Source organism: Rhinolophus sinicus, linkage group LG07, assembly GCF_036562045.2.
Source record: "Rhinolophus sinicus isolate RSC01 linkage group LG07, ASM3656204v1, whole genome shotgun sequence".
Lineage (NCBI taxonomy): Eukaryota > Metazoa > Chordata > Mammalia > Chiroptera > Rhinolophidae > Rhinolophus > Rhinolophus sinicus.
Window position 1 is genome coordinate 83,796,463 of NC_133757.1, and position 23,412 is coordinate 83,819,874.

The 23,412-nt window shown below is 51.6% G+C and overlaps 1 protein-coding gene across 4 annotated transcripts in view; it reads right to left on the minus strand.

The window, feature by feature from the left end:
- Window positions 1–23,412, minus strand: part of SMARCA4 (SWI/SNF related BAF chromatin remodeling complex subunit ATPase 4) — an 85,331-nt gene that overhangs the window by 59,233 nt on the left and 2,686 nt on the right. For 3 of the 4 annotated variants that reach the window (XM_074338174.1, XM_074338173.1, XM_074338172.1), the window contains exons 2-11: window positions 11,629–11,881; window positions 9,423–9,555; window positions 8,262–8,672; window positions 7,871–7,969; window positions 6,686–6,944; window positions 4,514–4,640; window positions 3,790–3,963; window positions 1,669–1,842; window positions 300–467; window positions 147–197 (exon numbers count right to left, since the gene is read on the minus strand). In XM_074338174.1, coding sequence (XP_074194275.1) covers window positions 147–197; window positions 300–467; window positions 1,669–1,842; window positions 3,790–3,963; window positions 4,514–4,640; window positions 6,686–6,944; window positions 7,871–7,969; window positions 8,262–8,672; window positions 9,423–9,555; window positions 11,629–11,850 — 1,818 coding nt within the window. In that variant the 5' untranslated portion in view covers window positions 11,851–11,881. Of the gene's footprint in view, window positions 1–146; window positions 198–299; window positions 468–1,668; window positions 1,843–3,789; window positions 3,964–4,513; window positions 4,641–6,685; window positions 6,945–7,870; window positions 7,970–8,261; window positions 8,673–9,422; window positions 9,556–11,628; window positions 11,882–12,665; window positions 12,708–23,412 lie in introns of all 4 variants that reach the window. The other variant, XM_074338171.1, reaches the window with a different exon arrangement.

The following is a 23,412-nucleotide window of genomic DNA, read 5'->3' on the forward strand; positions in this document are numbered from 1 at the left end:
GGGATGGTGGCAGGGGACATACATGGCTTCTTACCATCATCACATACAGCATTTATAGTTTACAGAAAAAAAAAAAATTTAAAAGATGAAACAGACCTAAGCTCCAGGGCTGATATTGCCACGAAAAGAAACCCCTGGTTCCTCACCTCACCATCGGGTCCAATTGCAGGCGTCTGTCCTTCTGCGTTTTCTGCCTTCTGGAAGTAAAGAGAGACACGGTCACTACCTAATGGCGGAGCTGAGGCAACACACGCTCCCATCCCGCCAAGGGGCAGGCACGCGGCCAGGCCCCAGCGAACCTTCTTTTTCTTCTTCTTCTTTTTCTCCTTGGCGACCTGGGCAGCCTTGTGCTGCCGCACCAGCTCCGTGAGGTTAGCCACATACTCGTCCGTCTGCTGCAAGAGGTAGGCCAAGCGCTTGTCCTTTTTCTGGTCGATGAGCTTGCGGTATCCTTCCTCATCTTCGGCCTGCAAAGGTGTGTGGTTACAGCGCTTGCTTGTGAGACATGCTCGTCCATTAGCACCCAAGGCAGGCAAACCAGAACGAGAAGTCTACGCGGGCTGTTAACCAGCAGCCAGACCCATATTCAGGTAGCGCTTACGCACTGCGGCACTGTGCTGTTATGTGCCAAATGTGCCTTTCACGCCACCGTCAATGCTCCCTTCAGTATTTCCCCAACTCCTGCCCAGGGCTAGGCCCTGGAGGACCTGCTACACAGAACACAGCTCTGCTCTGACATGTTTAAAAAGGCCAACAGCAAGTTCTGTCCCCTTTGCCCACAGACACACCCCAAATCCAAACCCTTCTCTCCACGTGGTCCAAGCCACATGGCCCCCACAGACCCCCGGGGCAAAGCCCTCCCAGCTTTCTAAGAATAAGGTGGATCACATCACCCTCTAGCTTATGCCTCCCATGGTTCCCCTGCATGTTCAGAATTAAATCCAAAGCCCTGCCCATGGCCTCCCTTGGGTCATGGCTCCACGTGACCTGTCATTGGGACTGACTTCTCTCCTCCCGGGCACGACGCCATTGCAGGGACCACCTGCTGTGCGTAGCACTTGGCTTTTCCCCATCTTGGATGCTTGCCCTTGGTTCCTCTATCCCTAGGAGGCACTTCCTCCACATTTCCACACTTGTGGATTATGCCCACCCTTCCTGTATCACCCTGTCAATCCCATCCTCATCCTGCTTCATTCCCTTCAGTGCACTTGCCACCACTCAAAACTAATTGTTGGTTTCACCCGGGCCTCTCTCTCCCCAGGGCTGGCACCAGCCCCAAGGGCGGCGCGGGTCCTACCCTCACTGCTGTGTCCCGTACACACAGCAGTGCCTGGCAGTATCTGCCCACAGAGAAGGATCTGCACAGTGGGTGCGGTATGGGATTCGGGGCTCACCACCAGCAGCTGACGGCAAAGAGGGGTTGTACGTCTATGTGCTGGAGAACGCAGCAGCCAGCTAACCGGCTGACGTCACCCCATCACTCTGACCATTCGGGCAACGGTCTGAGGCCAGTTCTTTCAGAAGAAACCCAAGCCCTTTCTTTCTCTCTCTCCCACATCTAACTCTGAGCAGTAAAACGACTCAGTGTAATGCAGGAAGATGGGTCTCTTGTCCCTGCGACCCCCAGTGCATACAAAGGGACACGAAGTCACAAATGCAGAATCTTACCATGAGCCTCCGCATCCTCTCCTTCTCAATTCTTTCATTTTCCTTCTTCTGTTCCCGCTCTGTGTTGGCGTGGTATGTGGCCACTGCCTTGGTGAGTTTCTGAATTTTGCCAGTGACCGATCTGTGATACTCTTTGAAATCCTTGGCATGCTGAAGAATGCTGTTGAGGTATTCCTGCAACGACAAACACAAGACAAGACTACTTGACAGGAGTCACTGTCACACTTCCCCAAGAGAGGCAAAACTTTCAAGGCAGCTTGTTTAAAACCAAGAGGACATAATCAGAACAGTACTGTGACAGTTTGCCTTGGTGGGTCTGCATTCTCTGTGTGAGGATAAAATTGTGTTGGCAGCTGGTGAGAGGCCCTCCACTGTACACCGCAGACAGGCAATCAACCTCGCTGAGACACGCTGTAATGGACATCAACTGCTTCCAAATGCCCCCACCCTCCAAGTTATTCCACTTGGAATTTTAAGGAAATAGCAGAGACTGGCTGAAAAATTCAAGTACGAGAATGCCTATTCCAGTGTTATTTTTAACACCGGAAAGTTGAGAATACTCTAGATGTCCCCAAGCAGGAAACAGTTACATAAACTACTGGACACTGGACACATTGAGATGGAATACAATGCAGACATTAAAAATCACGCTTCACGATACTTTAAACAGGTCAATTTGTGTATATACATGTTTAAAAAGCACGATTTAACTTTTGATTACTATACGTATACCGAAAAAAATAAGGTTGGAATGATACATATACCCAAATATTAGCAGTAGACTACACTGATTGTTGACTTTTTTTTTTTTTTAATGAGGGCGCAGCTCAGTGGCCCATACGGGGATCGAACTGGCAACCTTGGTGTTATCAGCCCCATGCTCTAACCAACTGAGCCAACTGGCCACCCCACTTTTTGTTATGTTAAATGATACTAGTAATAGATGTTGATTATAGGAAAACTTCAAAAAATATAAATGAGGGGCTGGCCCAGTGGCTCAGGCGGTTAGAGCTCCATGCTCCTAACTCCGAAGGCTGCCGGTTCGATTCCCACATGGGCTAGTGGGCTCTCAGCCACAAGGCTGCCAGTTCAATTCATCGAGTCCCACAAGGGATGGTGGGCTCCGCCCACTGCAATTAAGATTGAACATGGCACCTTGAGCTGAGCTGCCTCTGGAATGGCTCAGTTGGTTGGAGCGTGTCCTCTCAACCACAAGGTTGCTGGTTCGACTCCCGCAAGGGATGGTGGGCTGTGCCCCCTGCAACTAGCAACGGCAATTGGACCTGGAGCTGAGCTGCGCCCTCCACAACTAAGACTGAAAGGACAACAACTTGACTTGGAAAAAAGGCCTGGAAGTACACACTGTTCCCCAATAAAGTCTTGTTCCCCTTCCCCCAAAAAATCTTAAAAAAACAAAAAAAAACAAAGAAAATATAAATGAGTGAACAATAAACAGAATCAATCAAAATCCTACTTGAGTACAGATCTTGGTCTCCTTGACTGCTCTTTTAAAAACCTAACTCAGGTCAGTCCCTCTTCTCTTCAGGACTGTCCGTGGCTCCTACCTCACTGCGAGCAATAGCCCAGTTGTCCCCTCAGCCAATGGACCTGCACGCTCCAGCCACCCCTCCCTGTCCTCACCACCTTCCACTCTCCCTCTTGCTCACTCCACTCTGATTACCAAGGGATCCTTGCCTTTCATAGAACACACAGGCACATTTCAGCCCCAGGGCCTTTGCACCTCCTCATCAATCTGGAAAGCTCTTTGCCCACATATCTATGTGGCTCTCTTTCAGGTCTCTGCTTAGAGCTCACCTTCACAGAACGAACTTTCCCAGCCATCCTGTGTCAACAGCTCCCCGTCACACTCCACCCCTGCTTCATGCTCCTCTATATCCTATCACCTCCCAATGTTGCCTGCCCACTGGATTATGGCCCGTCTTACCCTACCACTCAGTTCTTTTCACTAATACATTCTTAGTGCCTAAAATACTATTACAAACAGAAAAGAAAAATTGCATGTTTAGACACAAAACAAACAAGACTCAACGATGCGCGAGGTGAGGACCCAGGTACACAGGTGGGCTGGCATGGAGAGCCACGCGGCCACTGGGGACGCACCTGGTGCTTTTGCCGGCGCTTGCGCTCCTGCTCGATCTTCTGCTGCTTCTCCAGCTTCTCGGTGATGCGGGCCTCGCGCAGGGACTGCCGCTTGCTGCGCTTGTAGGCCTTGGCGTTGAGGGCTGTCTCAAGGGCCGTGTCCCTCCTCATGCACACCACCACTTCCTGCCGCAGCTTCGGAAGAAGAGGAGAAACTGGGATGGGTACACCTTGGTCAGGTCCACACAACATGCACAATTACAGTACAAGCTAGGCAGACCACGACTGCTTCCACACGGGGCCTTACGAAACGCCAGAGCACAGATACGTGTGTGGAGGACGCCGGGGAAGTGCCCAAGGCTGGAGCAAGCAGGAGACACTGCTTCTGGACACCAAGCAGCAGGTCCTCTGACACCCGCCGGTCTCCAGCTTTGCCTTCGCTCAGCCACACAGCAGTATTTCTTATGGGTCACTCAAGAGTTCAGCACCCTCAGATAATAGACCCATGTACATTTCTGCTTCAAGCTGGTAACTGCCGCCTTAGGGAACAGCCAACGTGCTACCACTGTGCAGAGCATGGAGAGGAAGGAGGGCACAGCGAGCTACCGAGTGTCGGTGCGCACTGCTGCTTTTAATGGCTGAGGTACATTTAACAACTGCCCAACGAACAGTTATTTGAATCTAAGCATCAGCATTGGCAGAAAGGGCCCTTTCCCTAAAGCAACAGGCCTGCACCTATGCCCACCTGCCTCTGGAAGTTCAGCAGCCTGAGGGCCTTGAGCTCAATGGTTGCTTTGGTTCGCAAATCCCCGGCCAGCGACCCGGGAAGGTTTTCAAGTTCCTGAATTCGGTGAGCGATGCGAGCCTGCAGCCTGGGAGGCAGAAACAGAGAAAGGGACAGGCAATGAGAGGTCTGCTTACGAGGAGTCCGCCTACACCATTTCTTGAAAGCTGGAGGCTGAGAAGAATCCATCCTTTAAGAGAGGAAGATGCTGGTCATGAGGCAGGAGATGGCTCAGAAAACGATGGCGGCCACCGAGCACTCAGAGCCACAGGAAAGCGGACAGGGTGCAGCTGGCTCACGGCATCTCAGCGGCATGAGCCAGGCTCTCTCTCCCAGCCCTAGGAACTGACTTAGCCTGGGAGCCCGTGTCCTCATCTATAAACTGGGGAGATCCCTCAAGAGCAATGCCACAGGCTGTGCCTGCAGTTCAGAGAGATAATCCCCTTACTCAGTCTTTCACACATATTTACTGAGCACCTACTGTGTGCCCACCACCTTATCAGAAAGACAGGCCATTAAGGAGTTAAAATATCTGTGGGAACTCCAGAATGGCAAGTACTTTGAGAAGGGGGCTGGAGGTGAGGGAGTGGGCAGGGGTTCTCTGAGGAGGTGACCTCAGCAATGAAGCCTCGGTGAGCACAAGGAGTCATGCATCACCTACGCAAAGGCCCTAGGGCAGAAATGGGTCTAAACTGTTAAGGAAACGGAAACTGAAACCAGGAAAGTGGGGCTGGCGAGGACAGAGCATGGGCAGATGCGGAACTGAACGGAGTTTACTGGATAGGGACAGAGAAGCCCACACCAGGTTTTAACCTGGGGAACAGATCTAACATTAAGTGTAAAGAGAGACTTCCAAGTACTGTGTGGGAAACAGACTGTATAGGCAAGGGTGAGGGCAGGGAGGCTGGGAGGAAGTGCAGAGCAGGGGGCAGAGTTACAGTGAGGGGTGGGCAGCCATTGCTGGGGAGGGGAGGGGAGCTGAGGATCCTGCGATGGGACACAGGGGTCAGGGAGGGCGAGCAAGAGTCAAGGGGCTGCGGGCGGGTGGGCACATGGGACAGAGACAGCAGGGAAAGCAGGGGATATGAGGACACCTGGACAGGCCATCTTAAAGCCATCCAGATGGAGCTGGGGGGCGGCGGGGGAGGCTGGGTACAGAAGCTGGAGCTCCAAGCACTGTCACAGCTGGGAAGCACCTTAGATGGTCATCAGGCAGATTTACTGCTGCATCTGGGGATACACAGTGAACGAGGCACAGCCCCTCCCCTCAGGGAGCATACATTCACCAAGGGAGGCCTGCTCTGTGTAAGCTATGAATGCAGTGGGGAAACGGGAAGCGTCAGGTGCTTGGGAAGTGACTCTGAGACAACCCCGGCGGTGTGGGATGGAGCACACATACCTGCTGTGCCCCAGGCATCTCACACGGCGCCTGGCGCCCAGGAGGCCTTGGCAAAACAGCCAGCATTACTGACATGTGAGAAGGAGCCACTGCAGAGCTTGCAGGGGGGTTTTTGGGTTTTTTGTTGAGTGCTGATGAACCATAAGTTGGATACACTGCGTTGGCGACGAGAAACAGGCACGTTCATTCCAACACACATTGCCCGATCCCTATGGGGGCAGTTTTGCAGCATCTACAAAATTTCCCTGTGCACGTCCCCTGTACCCCAGCAATGCCACTTTCAGGGACTTATTCTGACATATGTGTACACATGTGAAATGAGAAACAAACACACAGTATATTTACTACGGCATTGTCTTAACGACTGATTAGAAACGTAATGTCCATTTAGCCAGGTCACCGGCTGAATAAATGATGGTATCACAACCAGGCAAAATACTGTGCAACCAGGCAAAAGAAAAGCTCCTTTTGGAAAGATAGGGAATGATCTCCATAATGTTGCTATGGGAGGAAATACATCATGAACCGTTTAGGGACAACTGGGCTACCTGCACCTATCTGCCTGTATACGCACAAAATTTCTCTGGAAGGATACATGCCAACCAGGGAACTGGGAGCCTGGGGAGAGAGGCAGATGGTGATTTTTGGTTGCAAACCCCACTGGCCTTTAGAACTGTGAACCACACCAACGTGTGGGGCTGAGCGGGTTGGGGGCGGCACCCTGGAGTCCTCACCTGTACTCCCGCTCCTGCAGAATCTCCACGGGGTCCAGGCCTCGCGGTTTCTGGATGGGGGTGATGCGGCTCTGCTTCTGGTGCAGCGGCACCATGGGGGCGGGCTGGGCTGGCTGCCCTGGTGACTGCGTCTGGGGCGGCATCACGGGGGAAGCAGCGGGCGGGACAGCGGGGGGCGCAGGAGAGGGACGGCCTGTAGGCTGAGGGGGGATCAGCTTCTGAGGTGTGCTCGTGGGGGCAGCAGCATTCGCCATGGGTCCTGGGGAGAGTCAAGCAGCAGGTCAACTGAGCTCCAGCTCAGTCCCAGATGGAAAGGAAAAGCCTGCTGGGTGCTCACTGCCCTGGGGTCACACGAACTGCGAGGGCCGCACCTCCCCATCTCCCCCTGAACTGGCAGGTAGCTTCGCTCTCACTCAGGGGTCTCCTCATTCCTGTCTCAAGGTCCAAGCCCCTTCCAGATCTCAGCCTCCAAGCCCTTTCCTAAAGCCCTGCACTGATCCGAGGGCCGACCCTGAGCTCGGGCTTTCTGGGCTGTGGCCTCACAGGACCGGCATCCGCCTGACTCCCATCCGCCACGATGCCAACAGAACCTGACTTCAGCGATTAGCTTGTCAGTGCCCCTCACTAAACCTCCGGTCTAAGAGGATGGGAAACAAGTCCATTTTTCCCACTGCTTCAACCCAACAGAAGTGACCCTCAAATACTTGCTAACAACTACACTGACAGCAGACAGAGAGGCCACACATGGTGAGGACAGAACCCTGAGCCGCTGTCAGGATGCCTGCCTCCCATAGCATCAGGGAGTGGGGATTCTCAGGATCAGGGGGTCGCTGCGACCTCCAGGCTTGGAAGCACCACATCCTGAAGGACTGCGTCTGTGGCTGCAGCCATGCCTCCCCGTGGCCTCTCCCTGGAGTCATAGGGGATACATTCATTCATATCATTCTCTTCTTGTTATCTGTTTAGAGACCCCAGAATCTCTGCAACCCACAGGACAAGGGTGGGCAAGAACCGTGGAGTGGAAGCAACCCAAGCATCTGGGAAATAACCAAGAACAGGTAAGGCCCCAAGAAGCGAGGATGTGTCCTCGGCCGTCTACCTGGCCAGGCTCCTCTTAGGATAGATACAGCACAAGTTCGTCATGGGACTCAGGGCACAGACACGACCAAGACAGAGGGAACTCACCTTCAGGCCAGGGCTTGGGAGGCCCTCCAGGGGGCTGGCCCGGCATCCCGGGGGGCACGCCTGAGGGGCCCGGGGGAGGCATGTTGGGCCCTCCCATTCCTAAACACAAGGAGAAACAAACAAGAGGATAAACATGTTCTGTTCTCCTCCCTGCACCTATCCCGTGGACTGTCCTATTTCCAGGGGGCACCCAACAATCCCGTGTGGGCATCGGGGGTGGAGGGGAGCTGGAGAACGAGCATGTATCCTGATAGCAGCCCTGCCTACCCGAGCGCCCTGAGCACTGGGCACTGTGCTATTCCCTAGGTCTGCCTGACACTGCTGCCCCCACTATGTGTGGTTCACTAAGAGACCCTTCCCTCCCCCAAGGGCTCGGGACAGCGGGCCTTACCGTGAGGCCTGCTGTAATTTGGAGGTGCTGCTCCCGGACCTGGCCCAGGGCCAGGGCCGGGGCCGGGGCCGGGGCCAGGGCCTGTTGCAGACACAGAGGGTGGAGGTAGTGTTGGCACCTGCTGCTGCATCCCGGGCATCGGCCGCTTGCCCTGCACTGCCATCTGCAGGTGGTCGGGCAGAGGCTGTCCCCTGGCCAGCATCTTGTAGGCCATGATCTGGGCTCTGAGCTGGTGCAGCTGGTTCTGGTTAAACGGGGTTGGGCCCCGGTTCTGCTGCCCCAAAGCCTGTGGGTCAGCGCCATCCAACGGGGCCCCTCCTGGACCGGACGACATCTGAGGGCCTGAGGCTGGGCCGCTGGCTGGAACTGGACTAGAGGCATGCTCAGAGCCACCCAGGGGCGAGGGGTAACCTGCAGGGAAATGCAGACCCGAAAGGTCGCTCAGCAGCGTATTTTTAAGACAAAGATGGTAAGCTTTCCACAAGGCTTGTACTGGCACCTATCCTGAAACATGGGATGGCCAAATGTTTTCATTCTTGTCCAAATAAGAGGTACCCAGAGTGCACATACCAGCAGCCTGACCGGTGGCTAGAATGATTAGTTTTGTTTGGCCCACCTTTCAGTAAGTTGCTGATGGTCCATACTGAGAGGTTACATAGATCCAGGCTTTCTCTAGGCCTGCCCTCCTGGCCCTCACCTTGGCCAGGCCACTCCCCTCACTTCTGTTATCTGGGGATCCCTGAGCTTCCTGCCTTAATGACAGGAAGTCAACTATCCATCACTTCTCAAACTTCTGGAAATGCCATCTGGAGCACTTTAGTGCAGAGTCTGTGACTCGGCCGGTCAGGATTAGGCCCAGGAATCTGCATTTAGAATATGCTCCAGGATGGCAGCAGAGCTGCTAACCTGAGAAGCCCACTCTCCCGGGCTGCTGTCACACACCCAGTGCTACACGGCTCCTTCCCACCAGCGTCTGCCCTTCTGGGGCTTCCCTGAGACAAGATGGCCTGAGCAGGGCACCAGCCAAGGCCAAGCTCCATAGCCTCCTGAAGCGGGTCTCCCACCGGCCTAAGTCCTGCCTGGGGGAGACCCGATTAGGAAAATGACCTCAGGACTCCGGGGGGTGACCAACATGAGGCAAGAAGGGAAACAAGGTAATACCTTGGGAGTGCTGGTCCATGGGGCTCGGCGGGGGGCCCATTCCTGTGTGGCCACCCGACCGCATCCCCATCCCCTTCATCTGGTTGTAGCGGGGGTCGTCTGACATGCCTTTCTCATGCATGGACTCCATTGGCTGCGAGGGGGCAATGACAAGGCACCATCAGCAGGAGCAGGAGGAGGTGTCACAGCAAAGCATTACCCGAGAGAAGTTCAATGTCACTGAAAACATCCACCCAATGTCGCCACGGTATTTACTGAATCGCGAACATGACCAATCAGCTTATGTCTAAGACATGGAACTGACAGCTACTGATGTGTCCCGCAGATGCATAAAATAATGCCGTCCAGGGGAGGGTGACTGCCTGGGAAACTGGGGGTCCGGAGGCAAGGGGACAACTGGACCAGGGTGCCTGGCGAGAGCAGGAAGACACTTTCAGATGGCCAAAACCCCATGAGGAAAGGACACGAGTGACAGTTCTGGTTGGGGCAGTTTTAGCTAGGACGTAAGACTCTCTGTTCATTGTCATAAGGAGACCTCATAACCACAAATCTTTAGATTAGGGACTCTCTTCCTTGCGAGACTGTAAATAAGAGGGCTACATAGAAACTCCTGTCCACAAGTATGGTACCCACATGTCAGATGTCCTCACTGAGCCGAGGGCAGCCTCCTGCCCGCTAGCTGAGGGAGTCTGTCTGTGCCATCGTTCTGTCCCTCCTAGGAGGCACTCTCAGGCCGTGGCTGATCGATGACACCTACTTTCCTCCTAACGCTCAGCACGGAGCACTTCCTCTATGGGAATGGCTGCCTATGGGGACATGTCCCAAGACACTCCCAGGGCACTCTGCTAGGCCCTGGTGACGCAAATGTCCCGCTCTCCGGGAATTTAGTTTAATGGGTGACCCAGCAAAGTCAACTGCAGCTCAGTATGTGCAGTGAGAGGAGGCTGAGAGGGTGTCTGGCTGGGACATGAGCAGCTGCCTGTACCAGAAATGAGTGGGGCCCTCAGGAGGCTGACAGGAGCCCTGGGTGCGGGCCTGCCCTCCACACCCTCTTTCCTGGGCTGGAAGAGCTGCCCGATCGGCTTGCTTCCACCCAGAGCATGAGCTCAGTACAGACAGGGGGGTGTCCTGTCATCATCAGACGCGGCTCCTAGGCTCCGGACACTGGGTGGACACATGGCAGGCCTCTGACAGACGTCTGTGAACGTGCATGTTTGTATGAGCAATTCTAGGAGGAAGAAATAAAAGGGGCGGAGAAGGATAGAGAGGGCTGTGCTAAAGGAGAAGCTGGCCTAACCAGTGTGTGTGTGGAGGAGTGAGTCACCAACAGCTTCCCAGCAAGGCAGTGACGAGACATACTGTCCCGAAGTTAACAGAAATGTACAGGAGATGGGAAGGCAGGGAGGGGGTTTCCTTGCTATGCTAGAAGCCACTGAGGTGTCACAGGCCTGGGGTACAGACAGCGACGGAGGGATGAGACAGCTCTGCCACCTACTAGCTGAGCGACCATCTCTCTGAGACCCTGGTTCTCATCTGTAAAATGGGCATAACACCCACCTATACCTGATGGATGGGGGTGGGGATGAAGTGGAATATGGTGCAATCACATGGGCAGCCCTGGTAGGGAGCCCGGAGGGTCAGCAAGGACCCCTCACCCCAGGCCACACCACGGGCATCTTTCACCTGAAGGCCTCCTGTGGTCCCTGAGGCTGGGAAATGGCACCTTTTCCTGCTAATGCTAATCTATATAAGGAGATAGTTCCTTGTTTCCTCCAACCACCTCCCAGGAACACAGAGAAAGAAAGGAAAACTATTTGTGTTGAGAGGTTTTTTCACCTCATTGGCAAAAGGAGACCTGATCAGGTCAGGTAAGCGGTGAGACGGTGGTGCCCGAGTGTGGGACAAAGGGCCTACATTGCCCTGCTCTGTGGGTTCCCTGGGTACGCAGAGCAACCCCAGTGGAGACCACGTGCCTTAAGCTATCTTTTAGGGATCTGAACATTTTTATCCAAAGGCAACTTAGGAGCAACGTTACCACATTTCCCATGTAGAATGGGTGTGGGAGACACGGGGCTGGGGTGCGGGGGTGGGGGCAGTGCGGACAGACATGGCCGCCAGCCCCAGCAGGGGCCAGGATGCACGGCTCCCCCTCCCAGCTCTAATCACGCAGACGAGCTGGTCAGGACGGGGGGCCAGGGCTCCCTACCTTGTGCATCTGGTGCATGTTGTCCTGAGCGTACCCTCCAGGCCCCTGGCTTGGGATGGGGTGTCCTGCTGAGGGAGGCCCTGGGCTGGGCCCCATCATGCTGTGGGCAGAGCCAGGGGAGGGACCCGGGCTAGGGCCCAGCATGGCTCCAGGAGAGGGGCCAGGGCCCGGGGAAGGGCCTGGCCGAGGAGTTCCGCCCAGGGGTGGGTCTGGAGTGGACATCTTCACAGGAGCTGCAGACAGTGGCCTCCTGCTGGAAAAAAGTCTCAGTCAGTCTGGGGGTCATGGCCATCGGCTAGGTGGGTCAGGGTATCGCGGGAGGACCAGTCATGTTAGAAGCACCCATCTGACAAGGAGCTGGCACATTTGACATGCAAGCCCCTGTCACCAAGATCTTTCTCCTCTATTCCCCTGGAAGGAGGGCATACATCAGGCACACAAAATCAAATCAAAGTCCCCTAAGTAAGGTGGGTGCCTCGCTTCTGATTACAGCAAAGGGTGACGCTGGCCTGCACTTCACAGCACACTGCTCAAATGCTCACCTTCCAACTGAACAAAAAAGGAGAGCATGACTAAGGCCCAAATCCTTTGCTGGCAACAGCATCTGACCGGACCCTTGTAAATTCAACAAAACCAAACAGTCATGGCAAGTGACACTGGTTTTCCATTTAAGGCAGCGAGACCAAGTTTCCTTTAAAATAAGTGAATTTAAGTTTAAAAAGTAGGTACACTTAAAAATAAGTATTTACATGAATGGCACTCTGATATCTCAAATACTTCGACAGTGATAATCAAGTGTGCAAAGTTTGGTGACGGTTGTTGTAAACTAAAAACTGATACCCGGAACTCTGACCTAGAACCTCCATAAAGAACCATAAATAAATAAGCTTAAAAAAGTATCTAATGTTGATAAATCATGCTTGCTAAGAGGAGCTGATAAATTTTATAAAGGCTCTCTACAGTAAGTGTTCAATTTTCAGGTAATCCTTAATCTGTTATGTAGTTATACAGCCTTAAATAAAATTCTCTTTAATAACCTCTTTCATCATGATGGAGTAATACAGCCTCAGTGCTGAAATCTGGAAAACACAAAAAGAATACAGAAGCTTAAAATCACTCATCACCCACCAGACACAGAAGTTAAGCGCTTGCTGGTCCTGAAGAGAGGAAGAAGCAACTCCGCCCTCCTTACCCCTCCCTCCCAGCAGAGCAGAGGAGGAGGTGTGTGGGGAGAGAGGGCCGGTGGGGATCCTCAGAGCCCCCAGAGCAGTGAGGGCGGATCTGAGCCATCCAGCCTCCTAACGCTGAGGCTGCTGGTTGATTCCCACATGGGCCAGTGAGCTGCGCCCTCTACAACTACGATTGTGAACAACAGCTCTCCCTGGGGCTGGGCTGCCGTGAGCAGCGGGAAGTTGATGTGAGCTGCTATGGGCTGCCATGGACTGTTGTGAGCTGCTGTGAGCGGCCAGTGGCTAGCGTGAATGGTCGGCAGCCAGACCGAGCTGCCATGTGCTACCTGAGTGGCCGGCAGCCACTGAGAGCTGCCGTGAGAGGCCGACTGACTACTGACAACCGGTGACCGACTGTCTCAGCCGGGGGAGCGCAATACCAGCAAGGGCCAGGGAGCTGTGTCCTACACAACTAGACTAAGGAACAGCGGCTTGAAGGGGGGGGGGTAGAAGGGGGGGGAAGGAAAGCCCCTTTCCTGTTGGCATGTCACATACATGGTTTTTGCTTTGGTTTCCAAAAGGAATCTTGTTGCCCCTAAACTTTACTGGGCACTTCTGATTCTAAGGGACAAATCCTGTTAAGAAGTGTAAGAACACTTTCACTTCTCTTGATTAATAAAATACTTAATTTGAAAGGTGGGGTTATTTTCCTCGATAATAGATGAAAAGCCCAAACTTCTTCATTCCAGTTTCCTGATCAAATAATTGGAGCAGAGAGGGTCCAAAACCTCGGCAGGGAGGGCAGGGCAGGCACCAGCGGCCGGCACAGTGGCCTGATGGGAACAGACCCCAGTGTGAGGAAAACGCTCTCCCAGCCTCTGGGCGTCCTGGATTTCCTCCAAAGTGCAAAGAGCCTCCGTACTGGACCTTAAATCAACCATACAGAGTCCCGGAAAATTGCTGTCTGCTCACAATCACTTCCCCACAAATCCAAACCCAATAAGCTGGGGTTGGGGAACGGGGGACCCACAAATTTTAAAATACAGATATATTTGATACAAATTCATTTGGGAGCAAAACCTGATCTAATTCACTTCTATGTGGATATTCACACATTCTGCCAAGGAAACAGAATCCTGTTTGATCCTGAGATGCCATCTAAGTCTCTGCCATGTGACACAGGTCTGTGCCCTGTATTTCTTTTGCTAAAATGCTGATTCTGGAGTCTGAAACCTCTAGTCCAGGGGAGGATGCCCCTGTGGTCACATTTCACAGGTGAAGCCAAATGACACGGACATGGCTGCAGCTGCGTGGACAATTATGGCGCCCCAGGGCTCCCCTCTGGCCCCTCTTCGTCCACAGGCCCTTTCAGGTCCACAGAGCACTGCAGTGAGGTGGGAAGAGGCACAGTGGTCCTGCAAATCCTTAAGGATTCCTGCAGCATCTGGCAGTCCAGGGTTTCTTTCTCACCTGGAGGTCTCTAAGTCAAGCCAACTGCAACTGACAGCAAAACAGACTCCATGCCACCTCGGGGACATCATCTCCCTGTCTAAAGGCAGACATGCCAACCAGCCAACACTGGAAGTGTCTTTGGAATGATGGCTCCTCTAAAGGTGGTTTATACTTAGAATCAGCCTTTCCCCCTCTTCTTCCCATCAAAGCGCATGGCACCTCTAGGAATTACCTGCCTCCACTCAGCAGTGCTAACTTCATCGACAATACACAGAGGCCACCACAGATACTGGAGGGCACACAAAAAGACTCCCGTGCCCAAATATGGCAATGTTGGCTTCCGAGAAGCACAGCACTTCACAACTTTGAAAATGATATTTGCTTCAGAAGCTGCCACCTCTGAAGGGTCAGGCTGCAACGAAGCAGGAAGCGCACAGAGCCACTACCAGCAATGCTTCTGGAGTGAAAGCTCAGACACATGGGGGAGCAACAGTAATGGGGACCCAACAAAAGCGCAGACACGATACAAAGCTGTCCTAAGCAGCACAACAGGTAGGGCTCCATCACACACTGAGGTGCCCAACCAAGTGCTGGCCTGCAAGTGGGCATGCGCCGTCGTGCTGGAGACGACAGGACAAGTGGAACCGGGAGCGGCTCTCTGATCCTCAGTGCAGTGCTGAGGAGGGAGGGGCTCTTCCTTTCATTTACCTGACCTGAGGTGCAGCATACCTGAAGTGCCCGATTCTAGGTGCACGGCTGCATGAAGCCTAGACCCGACATCGCACTTCCAACATTTCAGAAGGCACCCTCGGCCCCTTTCCCAGTAAGACCCTCCTCCCAGGCAGAACCACAGTCCGGCCTCGACCACTGCACGTTAGTTTCACCTGATATTGAACTGCATCTGAAAAGAAGATCACACAGCAGCGTCCTCTGGCTTATCTGGGCGGGGGTATGCATGTTGCTGGGTAGCAGTCATTTGTGCTTATTTGTCCTGTTCATGGATCTCAGGCTACTAGGTTTGGACTAGCGCGAATAAAGCTGCTACAAACAACATCATCTGGGGAGCGTGGGTGCTCATTTTTCTTGGGTATCCAAAACTCGAACTGTTGGCCATAAGGAAAGCTTAACTTAGCTTGGGTGGATAGTGTGCTTTTCCCAACTAGGACTGAGGTCTGACACACCGCCCTCCCCAACCCTCTACCCCCGCAGTGCGTCAGCCTTCCAGTTTCTCCACGTCAACACCAGCACTGGGCGCTGTCAGTCTTTCTAGTTTGTAACGTCCTTTGGGCATATGTATAATCATATCTCATTACAGTTTTAATTGGTATTTCCCTTATGACTAATGGTGCTGAACACCTTTCCGTATTCTTACTGGCCAGTGAAATAGCCACTTCTGTAAAGGTTCTACGTTTTTGCTAACATTTGATTGGGAATAAGTGGTTGGCATTACCATGTCCCAGTCTATGACTCACATGTGCTCACTTACTGGTGTCTTGTGATGAAAAGGAGATTCTCAATTTTAATCATGTCTGATTTATCAAGTTTGTTCCTTTATGGTTAATGGTTTGGGGGGGGTCCCGTTTAAGAGATTTTTGTCTACCTGTGACATACCAAAAAATATGTATTTGCTTTCTACCTTCTATACCTGACACAGAGCTTCTAAAACCCTTGTAATTTCCTAAGTGACAGGGGTGATAGCAGCATATTCCATAGAGCTCCAAAATCCCTTAGAAATTCCTGAGTGATACACACGCCTTTTGTTCTAATGAGGTTTGTTCCTAGAAAGCTTCAGGATGGGGGTTGGCTGCCAAAAAGACAAAGCCATGGTTAGAAGCTTGAAACTTTCAGTCAAACTCCCCAACCTCCGGGGAGGAGAGAAGGGCTGGGGTTTGAGTTAACTGATCACTTACGTGGTGCAGCTTCCATAAAAACTAAATTACACCGTCCAGAACCTTCTGGGTTGGTGAACATACCCACATGAAAGGAGGGGGACGCATCCCAACTCCACGAGAACAGAAGCGCCTGCACCCAGGACCCTTTCCGACCTCACCTTCTGTATCTCTTCATCTGACTGTACGTCTAATTCTTTAGAATAAACTGGGAAACATAAGTAAATGTCTCCTTGAATTTTATGAGATGTTCTAGCACATTTTCAAAACTGAGGAGGGAGTTCTGGGAACTCCTGATTTGCAGCTAAGTCAGACAGAAGAGTGGGGAGCCTGAGGGCCCACTAGCTGTGACTGGCATCAGAAGTGGGGACAGTTTGGGGGACTGCGCCCTTAACCTGTGGAGTCTGCACTAAGTGCACTTACTCCCAGAACGGAACTGCAGAATACCCAGTTGGTGCGCAGAAACTTGGAGAATTGCTTGATGCGGGAAATCAACGTCTGGTGTCAGAAGTGTGAGCAGAGGAAACAGGTTTCCCTCTACTACCTCAAGCTCATGGGATAGAAGGGAAGGAATACTTTAATATCCAAGGGGATTGTGACTTGCCCCTGCCCCTGGTGACTTACAATTGCTGAGTCACAAAGAAATTACAGGGAGGAGGATCCAGCCCGAGAGGGAAGCAGGGCTGTGGGCAGGACCTGGATTTGGTGGGCAGGACCCGGATATCCTCACCAGGCCTTCACCACCACACGACACGCAAGGACTATCACTGGCCTTGCGGACAGAGAGGTCCCTGAGGCTCGGCAACCACACAGCAGGTCAGTGGAGGAGCTGGGGTCACAAGGCCAGGCTGCAGGGCAACCCAAACTTCGAGCATGGACTCTGTCATCTGCCATGTGCGCAACGCTGGGTGAGTGACGTGACCTGAGCTTCTGGTTCCTCCTCTGTAGGCTGGAGCTGAGACCCGTGCCTCCATCAGGGGTCACAGCCAGCATGAGATGAGCTAACACATGCAAGGCTCAGACAGGCAGGATGTGCTACCACACTTCTGCTGAAATTGAGGGTCCTCACATTTACCGAGCAATTGCTTATTACTGGTCACTGCTGTCCTAGAAGTGTCACTCAGATGAAGTCCTTCCACCCTTCTTTCCCCATACAGAGATGAGGGAATGAGCCACATAATAAGTAACCACTCTGGAGAACTCCCTAAGTGTAGCCTCCCTGCAGGGCAAACCTGGATTAATGCTCCCGGCCCTCGGCGCTCACGACACCTCGCTCGCCTGTCCCGTCCAGAAGCAGAGTCTACACAAGGCAAACTGCAGAACTGGAGGGGCAGCGGCTCCCTGAAGAGCAGCACAGCACTGGGCAAAGTCCAGCCTGGAACTCAATGGGCAGGATTGAGTTCCTAACCTGGGAACCTAACCTCCAGGTTCCCACTGCCACAAAATGTGCCAGCCAACCCTTCCTGAGGGGCGGGGGTGGGCCTGGCCCTGCTGAGAGCTGGGACGGGTGTGGGATGGGGTACCGCTGTCCTCCAGCGAGATGCCTACCCAGGAGGGCCAGATAGGAATTCGAGAAGAAAGAGGGCAAGGGACGCCCCTTTTCGCCACCCCTTCCTTCATCACCAAACACCCGTGCCCTTTTCTCTACAGCAAACTAAAGAGCTGGCTTTTCCAGCAAATTCCTTGGGTCCCCGAGGTCATGCTAAGTCAGGTCTCGGAGGTTTCGGGTGGCTTCTATGGTGCTGCCCGGATTCCTGAAGCAAGTCTCTCTCTGACCTGTCACTTGGTCTCTGGGCTGGGAAAGGGAACGCGTCTTCACACAACACTGAGATCCATCTCAAACCAGACAGCCGCACCTAAGCGGATGAGAAAGAAATGACGAACAAGGGAATGCAGGGGCCAAAATGGCGAAACCGCTAGCATGTGTGTCTGGGAGCGTAATCCAGATGTGTGTGGCACATGGGTTGGGTGCATCACGGCTCCATGAGGAGGAAGGGAGCCTGGGAATCCAGGCATGCAGCCCAAAGGAATGTGACTGGAAGTCAAACTACTAGGGGCAAGAATCAAAAAGCTGAAAATTAAGACGTTCAGGAGGACACAGATAAAAACAGGCTCCCGGGTTCCTAGGGCCAAAGGGTCTGGAAGTGACTTGGCCACAGTACCTCGATTTCTCTGAGAACCACCTCAATTGCCAAACCACCATAAAATGCCCCCATGATCCGTGCTGCAGAAGTCGTGGCACCGTTAACAATGAATGAGGGAGCTCTGTGCACGTGGACACAGGATGATCCAAAAGAAGCAGGGGAAAGAGTCAAAGTGCTTGGAATGAGCCCCATTTTGGTAGGCAGACCCCTGAACATGGTTTGAACTGCATGGGTCCACTTATATGAAGATTTTTTTCAATACTGTAAATATATTTTTTTCTCTTATTTATGATTTTCTTAACATTTTCTTTTTCTCCAAATTATAATACAGTATATAATACACGTAACACACAACGAATGTGTTAGTTGACTGTTTATATTATCGCTAAGCTTCTGGTCAACAGTAGGCTATTAGTTTAGTTTTGGAGAAGTCAAAAGTTACACGTAGATTTTCAACTGGGTGGGGTGGGGAAGGGGGGACCCCTAACCCACACATTGTTCAAGGGTCAACTGTACTGTGTACACGTTAATCTAAGCCTAGAAGCCAGCCCAAAGAAAATATATACCAAACTGGTTGGCAGCGGGCAGCACACAGCTTTCTGGATGGGGAACGTACATTTTCCACATCACGGATTTCTAGTGTTTTTTTCCTTTATGTGTGTTTGTCTTTTACAATAATCCTCTATTACTTTTTTTTTTTTTTTTTTTTTTTTTTTTTTTTTTTTTTTTTTTTTTTTTATTAATTAGTTTCAGGTGCACAAGACAAAGCAAAACTTAGACATTTAATCCTCTATTACTTTTGTAATCAGATTTTTATAAAACACTTAAAAGAAAACAACCCTAGGTCAGAAAAATACCCGAGAATTAAATACCCAGAAAAGATGCCTTCTGTGGAAATAAAAGAGAAAAATGAAAGGGTCTGAGGACTGCATTATTTTCCATCTACTTTCAACTTCATCAAAATTATCATTTAAAATAGAAACGTCTGTCGCCATTCAAATGAGGAACCAGACTGCTGGAGGATTAAAGGTCTAGTTTCTTCTTTCCTAACACCCTTGCTTTTCTCTTATAAATAAAAAAGGACCCTGATGGCCAGCCATTGTAGCAGGGACCCTCTAATATCTGCTTGCTGGAATTATGGTTTGTTTTGCTGCCAGAAAAACAGCCCCAGGTTGGCCCCAGGATATCTGCCATGTAGTCTTTGGGTGTGGAGAAACACGTTTCATCAGCAGATACAACAGGGCAGTCAAGTTATGGCAGGGTGCTCAAAGCCATCCAGGGCAGCTGGGCAAAACCAGCCCCCTTCATTACATTTAAAATACAAAACATTTCCCTCTGAATACTCACTCTACTAAGAAAAGCCTCCACACGGGACCTGATGCTGTGGGGCGCTCTAGTCCTTGAACCTGGGATGGACTTAAGGGGCGAGGCATCTGTGGTCTTAAGGATCCAGAGGAAATGGCTTATTCCTGAGACTGTGCTTCCCCAATGCTGGGTGTCCTGTAGCATTTTCCTTGCAATATAATTAAGCAGCAAAACCTTGCCCTACATTTAAAAGGGAATGCCTTTCAGAAAGGAAAAAGTCATGTCATGATGATCAATGAGAAACTCAGTTCTACCATGTTTCCCCGAAAATAAGACCTAGCCGGACAATCAGTTCTAATGTGTATTCCGGAGCAAAAATTAATATAAGATCCGGTCTAACTTTAGTATAAGACCAGGTATAATATAAAATAATACCAGGTCTTATATTAATTTTTGCTCCAAAAGACGCATTAGAGCTGATTGTCTGGCTAGGTCTTGCTTTCAGGGAAGCAGGGTAGGTATCTAAAAGGTAGACAAGCCAAATTGTTAACAGGTATTATTTTTAGCACTGGGAATTATGTATCACTTTATTCGTTGGAATCCACCCCTTACTCTTTAAAAACTTTTTCATTCACCTGAAAACCACTGGTTTTCTGCCCTGAGGCAGTTCACAGTCTAATCCAGAAGACAGGTATAGTGTCCACACGGTAAGAACACGAACACCGTCCTATCTATCCACTAGATGGACGCTTTTCAAACTCTTTTGACCATGACCCAGAGTCAGGACATGGCCCAACACAAACACACCTCAGGTAATTGCAACAAGTTTTACAAATCCCTCCTCACCCTGGTCCCCTGAAGGCTGGCCAAACCTAGATGGATGTCATTACTCACCGCTGGGTATGTTGTGGTGCCTGCTGTGCATATGCAACACTGAGCACGACGCGGGGAGAGGGCAGGAGAGCAGGCTTCCAAGGTGGGAGCTCAGAAACTGCAAGCGTGGGCAAGACTGAGCTGGGAGGCATGGCACCCACACCTGCCGAGTATCACTTGGGACAGGCACTCCCAGCCACCCAAAGACCCACTCTGGGCTGAGCAAGGTTCCAGGCAATGGGCATCTAGCAGAGAACAAAGTCCCTGCCTGGTGGGACTGATAACTGAGTGACAGAGACAAGCACATACACAAATATGACATGACATCATGTAGGAGGTAGAAGTGCTATGAAAAAATAATCAAGCAAACAGTTTAGCTGATGGAAGGTGCTCTTTCAATCATGGTGGCCAGGAATGGTCTCAGTGATGGGGACATATCTGAGCAGAGACCTGAAGTGAAATGGGAGTCACATGGCTATCTATGGGCAGAGGGACCAGCAAGTGCAAAGGCCCTGGGGTGGGACCTGGGGGCAAGGGGTGTGTGGCAGATGAGGTCGGAGACGGGTAGGAGAGCAGATGGCAGACCTTGAAGGCAGTGGTGAGGAAGGAGAAGTCTTACTCCAGGTGCAATGGGAAACCACTGGAATATTCTGGGCAGGGCAGTGGCTCAATCTGATGATGGTTTTAGATTTCTCTGAACAGGCTGATGGAACAGATGTGGGGCAAGGGGGGTCAAGGACGACCAAGGTGACCCTGCGGAAATGGCTTATTCCTGAGACTTGGGGCTGCTCAGCCCTGACGCCAAGCTTGGCAAAGCCCAGCCAGGCTAGATTTCAGCCCCAACTCACATCCCCTTCGTTCAATACTGACAAGTGTGGAGACTACGGGAGTAACAGGATTGTATGGTCAGAGAGGTTAAGTCATTTGCCCCAAACCACACAGGAAGTAGAATCCTGCCTCAAGTCTGTCTTGAGTAACTGATTCCGGCTGAGGATCAGAAAGCAGAGGAGAGCCTGGCAGGGTGTGGAGTGCGGGCAAAGGGAAGCCCTCCTCCAGGCAGGAGCACATAGGGGGTGTTCTGTGGAGGTGGCCAAGGCACTCAGCACACGTGCAGCCCAGGCTGTGATCAGTGGTCACCAGGGCCAGATGCAGCTCACAGGGTGCAGTGAGTGTCACCATTAGGACCGTGATACTTTACTGGGACACCACTCCGGGCAAGTCAGGATGGCACACTTCAAACCCTGCCGCCTCAAGTCTCCAACTGTCACAGGTGAAGCAGCAACTGTCATGTGGCCACCTGTTTCCTGAGCCAGTGGGGCTGACCTGCTGCCTAAAGAGGAATCTAAAGCAGCCCAAGGAGACATTTGAAAGGCCACTGCTACTAAAACTGGGGCCCATCCTCCTTGATCACACTCACAGCTGGTGAACTTCACACTGAACAAAACTCAGACTGTTCTCAGCAAAATGCAAAAATGAAGACGTGCCCCTTCAGCAAAGTAAATGAGTCCCAAAGTAAAGCTCTGGAAACAAATCTGGGTGCAAAGGCCAGGAAGGGGCCAGAGCAGGTTTATGTCCTGCTAACACATCCCGTTTTCTAAAGAAAGCCCCTGCCGTGAGATAACTGGAGGGAAACCCATGCATCCCCTCCCTTCCTCTGCCTTGTGAAATCTAATCCCCCCACAAACCCAGTTACACCTGGCGCTTCCCGAGGCCCTTTCCCATATAGGAAGATGAGTAGAGGCCAAATTTCCCATGTCTGTCAATTCCATATCCTGAAAAATTAGTAACAGCCGCGTGCAACTAGAAAACTCCAACCAAGGTATCACTGATCATATTAATGAGCCTAATACTTCTTCAGGGTGACAGCTATAAGGTTGACAGCAACAGCAGCTCCATTTTGGCCTCAGACCCAATTCTGACATGTTGCTCCTCTGACATTTCCCCCCATATTCCTAGAGCTGTTACTTCCTTTTTATAGGTTTTCCACACCCCTTTTATTCTAATTTTTTTAAAAAACTTTGATTCGCTTTGAAATGTTCCAATCAATGTTACAAGTTATGAGGAAATACATGAAGTGAACAATGAACATTTGATATCTTCAAAAGCCATGCCACCAAACACACTTCCCTCTTTCTAGTGCCTTATGGTGAAATTGCAAAGCATACAAACTTTTAAGTATTAAGGACAAAATGAAGGAGTTGATGCCTTCGTTACCACCTTGAAAACATATGGAACTACTGCAAAGGGACAAAAATATATTCTGTACCCACCAAGGTATTGTAGGAATCTTCATAAATGACAACAGCTACCAATATGCGTCAGGCACCTTTCGACGCACTCTACATTTGTCATTTTGCTGTTGAGTCTGTAGCAATCCCACGAGCTGGGTACTATTACTGCCCCCTTCTGCAAATAAGGAGATGGATCTGAGCGAACCAGAACGGGGCCCTTGCGTGCCTGCTGCCGATGGAATCGCCAGCCCCTAGCAGTGCCTGGCTCGTGGCAGGCACTCAGTGCACGTCTGTTCACTGCATGAATGGGAAATGAGTGCTTAGGCCGCTTCTTGCACAACTCCATTCACACTGTGTTCTATCTGTGGTCGGTGTGAATGGGTCCCTCTTGGACCACATCTTGCACAACTCCAGGAGGCACCTTTCACATTGTGTTTGTTCTACTGTCAATGTGAATAGGTCCCCTGTGCCATGGCAGCCCTGATGACCGAGGCCAAAATCAGCTGGCAAATCTGAGGACTTATTATGTGCCAGTAAGCTACTGTCAACCCCATTTCTCTGAGGCACCAAGAAAAAAAGTGGCAAAGCCTGGCATCAAAACCCCGGACGGCTGACTGGAGAGCCCCAGGTGAAGAAATAGCCCTGGATGTCAGTTTCTTCATTAGCAGAATGTTTTCACCAGACATTCACCCAAAATATGGGGTTCCTCCCACCTTCCCAC